This window comes from Cornus florida, unplaced genomic scaffold, assembly GCF_030987335.1.
Source record: "Cornus florida cultivar Cherokee Brave unplaced genomic scaffold, ASM3098733v1 CherokeeBrave_3.0.0_Hap2_Chr11, whole genome shotgun sequence".
Taxonomy (NCBI): domain Eukaryota; kingdom Viridiplantae; phylum Streptophyta; class Magnoliopsida; order Cornales; family Cornaceae; genus Cornus; species Cornus florida.
Genome location: NW_026775581.1, coordinates 43,269,600 through 43,273,960, shown reverse-complemented (window position 1 = coordinate 43,273,960; position 4,361 = coordinate 43,269,600). Strand labels below are relative to the sequence as shown.

General features: G+C 41.3%; 1 protein-coding gene across 1 annotated transcript; it reads right to left on the bottom strand.

The window, feature by feature from the left end:
- Positions 1–1,032: 1,032 nt before the first annotated feature.
- LOC132281000 (cytochrome c oxidase subunit 2-like) lies at positions 1,033–1,878 on the bottom strand. Its single transcript, XM_059782743.1, has one exon. It carries the CDS (start codon positions 1,876–1,878, stop codon positions 1,060–1,062), a length of 819 nt encoding a protein of 272 aa, XP_059638726.1. The 3' UTR covers positions 1,033–1,059.
- Positions 1,879–4,361: the final 2,483 nt, after the last annotated feature.

Below are 4,361 nucleotides of genomic sequence, written 5' to 3'. Positions count from 1 at the left end.
CATGTGTAGAGCTCTAGCTTATGAAAAATACCACATACATACTTCATTCCCCAAATTAAGAACAAAACTAGAGTATGCTTACAAGGGAGGCTTCATCACCTCCCTAGAAGAAGAGTTAGTTACCCATTGGAGCCTTAGAATGAAGAAGAAGCTTGAACTCCATTTCTAATTTTTGAGCTTCCCTTTGTTAGCTTGAAGAACTCTCTTTCCTTGCTCTCTTCTCTCTCCTCTATCTTCCCAAAATGAAGCATCCCAAATGTGTGGCCTTTGGTAGCCTTTTATTCTCCAACAAAACCCTCTCTCTCCTCCAAGGAACACCTCCAACCACTTCATAAAGAAGGAAGATGGCATTGAGGAAACCAATGTGCAAGTGGCTGAAAATGAGCCATTTTCGAGTGCAATCTGCCTAATTTTCGAGCACTCGAAAAGTGGTCTCGAGCACTCTAAATTAGTGTAATGTGCAACATGCTCTTCTTGCTCAACGCTGACCTACTTTGGTAAAACTGCTATAACTTTGTACTCCGAACTCCGAATGATGATCTGTTTGAAGATTTGGAGAGCTGATTCAGTGCTTTAAAAACTTCATGTTTTGATGAAGACCCAATTCTCAAGTCTGGTTGGTCAAAAATGGGGAGAAAGGCAGTACTTTAGTGCTGCCAGGCAGTTCTGCACACCTCTGTTAAGAAGATCATAACTCTCTGCTCCGAACTCCGAATGATAAACCGCTTGAAGATTTGGAAAGCTGATTCAGAGATATAAATCTTTTATGTTATGATGGAAGTCCAGTTCTTGAGTTTTCTAGGTCGAAAATGGCAACAAAATTCAGGATCACTGCTGCCAGAAATTCAGAAATGGCATCCTTTTTGTTCAAAATTCCACAAGGCATCATTTTTGCTTCCTTTTTGCACTTTAACCTGAAAATGCATAAAAACGTGCAAATGGATTTAATCTACATAAAATAATCAATTAATGGACTTTGTTAATGTAATTTAGGGCGCTTGAATATACAGTATTCAGCGCTTATCACCCCTTTTTCTATCTTATCTACTGTCTTGCTCCTCAGCTCCCTAATGCTCCAGCTGCTCGCTGTAATAGCTTGCTTATCGGGTGGCTCGCACCTGGGGTGGTGCGGCTGAGCCAAAGTGGGCCCAATAGTCGGCCTATGTTTCCGGGCACACGCGTAAAGGCATGATTAGTTCCACGAATCTCACTGCACTGACCATAGTAAAATCCTTCTCGTTGTACTGAAATGACGGTCTGATTTAAACGACCAGGTACAACATCACATTTGACACCTGAGGAAGGTATAGCCCAACTATGAGGTACATCAGCAGATGTAATAATAATACGTAGATGAGTTTTGGCTGGTACAACCACTCTATTGTCCACTTCTAATAAACGTGATTGACCCAATTCTGGATCATCTTCTAGAATCGTATAACTGTCAAAAGTGAGTGACTGTTCATCGGAACTGTTATAGTCCGAATACTCATAAGTCCAATACCATTGATGTCCAATAGCTTTGATAGTCATGGCTGGATCTACTACTACCTCGTCCATTGAGTATAACAGAGCAAATGATGGTATAGCAATGAACATAGGGATGATACTAGGAAATATGGTCCAAAGAATCTCGATAGTAGTTCCATGAACAATCCTTTGCGGGATTAAATTTTTTGGATAGTGGAAATGCCATAAAGCGCGAACCAAGATCCATGATACAAAAACCAAAATCAGAATGAGGAAGAAAAAGATATCGTGATGTAGGTCTATTATTCCTTGCATCATAGGTGTTGCTGCGTCTTGAGATCCTAATTGCCATGGTTCCGCTGCATCACAAGAATAAATTGTGAGGAATAGCCATTCTATAAAAATCATTTGTTTTGCTTCATTTCTTTGACTGCTCTGCTCCCCCCCCCCCCCCCCCCCCCAAAAAAAAGAGAGACTTGTTCTTGCTCTCCCAATTCAGGAAGATGGAAATCACCAGTTGGGTTGGTCCGACCAAGAAAGGCATGGGAGTGAAGGAGCGTTGCTTGGGCCGAGTTAAGTAAAGACTGGCTGCCTATAATAGAAGATAAAGATCCCTCACTGCACACGTTATATATATCTCTCTCCATTATCGGCTGCATGCTATAGTGTTGAATCGGAGATAGAACAACGGGTAGATTACACAATTCTGAATCCGCTATGACTGTCGTTTTTGATGTCGAAACGGTCTTTATCCATGAGCAATGAGTTTCTTCAATAGGAAATAGACAAGAATCTCACTTTGATGAAAGGATAGTATTTAAGGAAGTGACAATTCAATCATTCCATTATTATAAGCAAAGACCAGATTTCCCACCTCCATTCCACGTTGCACGAAAAAACTGCCTTGGGTAATACCTTTTTATTGGAAAATCTTTCACGAAAGAAGCACACCCATCGGAATGGAGAGCTTATTTAAAGAAATACAGGTACGGGTACGTCTGTATAAAGTCTGCTTGTAAGTCCTTCGTTTGAAGGATTTGTCGATTCTAGGGCTATCATATAATCTTTTGAGACTGCTCTTGGCCTCCACATGTCAATCAAGATCCCCGCTATTATCATTAGCGAATAGCAATAGCATCGATTGGAATTGTGGCTTCTTACATAGATGGGTCACATCCTGAAAGAGGAGGTTTTAAGCCATATTTCATTAAGAACTTAAAACCAGTAAAGAAAGGACAGATGACAGACAACTCATACACCACCACAAGCAAAGGAATAAGAGCAGAAAATGAATTCATAACTGTAACGGTACCTCAAAACTGATTGCTATGTTGTTTGAGGTGAGGAAGAAAAGAAGCTGAACTACTCCTACAAATAAGCACCCAACTACAATCAAGGAATCCGATTTCACTCATTTGACATCCATATCAGACCAAACTTTTCATGTTTTCTACTACCTATCACCGAAGCTAAAGACTTACACAGAAGCGAAAAGACTCACTACAAGCCAACGACCCAGATTTCACTGAATAGGAAGACTCAGAAGCCAATGAATAGGATTTGACTCCTTCAAATCAGCATCTAAAGGGAAAACATAATCAGTTTCACTCATTTTCTATATAAGACAAGCTTCCACCACTCTGCTCTGGGGTCGGTTACTGGGACCTCACAACCGGTCCCCGTACACGACCACGGAACGGAGAAGAAAGGGGACCCTAATCCTAGTCTTAGAGATGCAATTGGGGCAGATGGATCCAGAGCGAAAATGAGGAATTGGTCTTACATGAGCGGTGAGGAATTCTTTAGGTTAAGGTGGTTTCGCTATAAAATAGGTTTCATTTTACTAATAGCACTGAAGAAAATCTTCCTCAAATGGGCGTGCTGCAATAGGTGTTTGTTTTGTCCTTCGCTCGATCATTCATACTCTTCCTAATAAGAGAGATCTCCTAAGAAACGCATATTAGATAGCCTTGAAAAGATCAACCGTGAAGCCCCCATTATCAGGGATCGAGAAGAGGATGAAGAGTTGCCTACTTGGCTTGGAAAGATAAGAATCACAATGAAGGAGCTTGCCTTAGCAAAATCTGCATTTGCTTTTAATTTGCGTAGCTCTGTCTATAGTGTTGTGTTCTTGTGGTTAGTCTTCCTCAGGGGTTGCTCCCTCTAATGGTCCCTTCGGGTTCAGACTCGTCTCCTTCGCTCAATCGTCTAATTGATGCGTCGTGTCAAGCCGGGAGTGAAGAAAAAAGCATAACTAACTAAACATCTCCTCGGATCAAGACACGGATCTCTATTCCTGGAGCTACAGAAAGAAAGAAAGGGTCGATCTTTCGAAATTCCAGCTTCCTCATCTGAATCAATTGTTTGAACTTAGTCCGGAAGTGTTAGTTCATCTTGAAAAAGGCTGGGTCTAGCTTTGGATGTTGAACTGGTCCTTGGATCGTGCTTGGTTAAATCATAGGACCTTATCCATCAACCAAGTTAATTGCCATAGGAGATGAAAGCAGCTAGCTTCCCTAAGAAGCCAAAAGCAAGCGAGTTTACATAGTCTGTTCTGCTAAACCCCAAAAACGAGAAATGGCCAAGAGAGAAAATAGAAGACAGTGGAGTGCTGACATCTGCTTTGAAAACATATGGTAGCTTACCCGGAGCTAGCATAAGATCTAGCTAGACCTGTCTAACATCTTCAGGCTCCGGCTTATGATCTACTTGATGACTATGGAACGAGGAATCCATCACTCGTACTTAAGTCATAACTGTCTTTTTTCTATCTTGTATCCTCCTAGCACACTGAGCACCAACCCAATCTTGATTCAAATCAAGAGCAAAAGTGAGCAAGCAACGTACTCTTACTCTTTCTAGAAGAGCATGCCCTCAAAGAAGAAATTTTA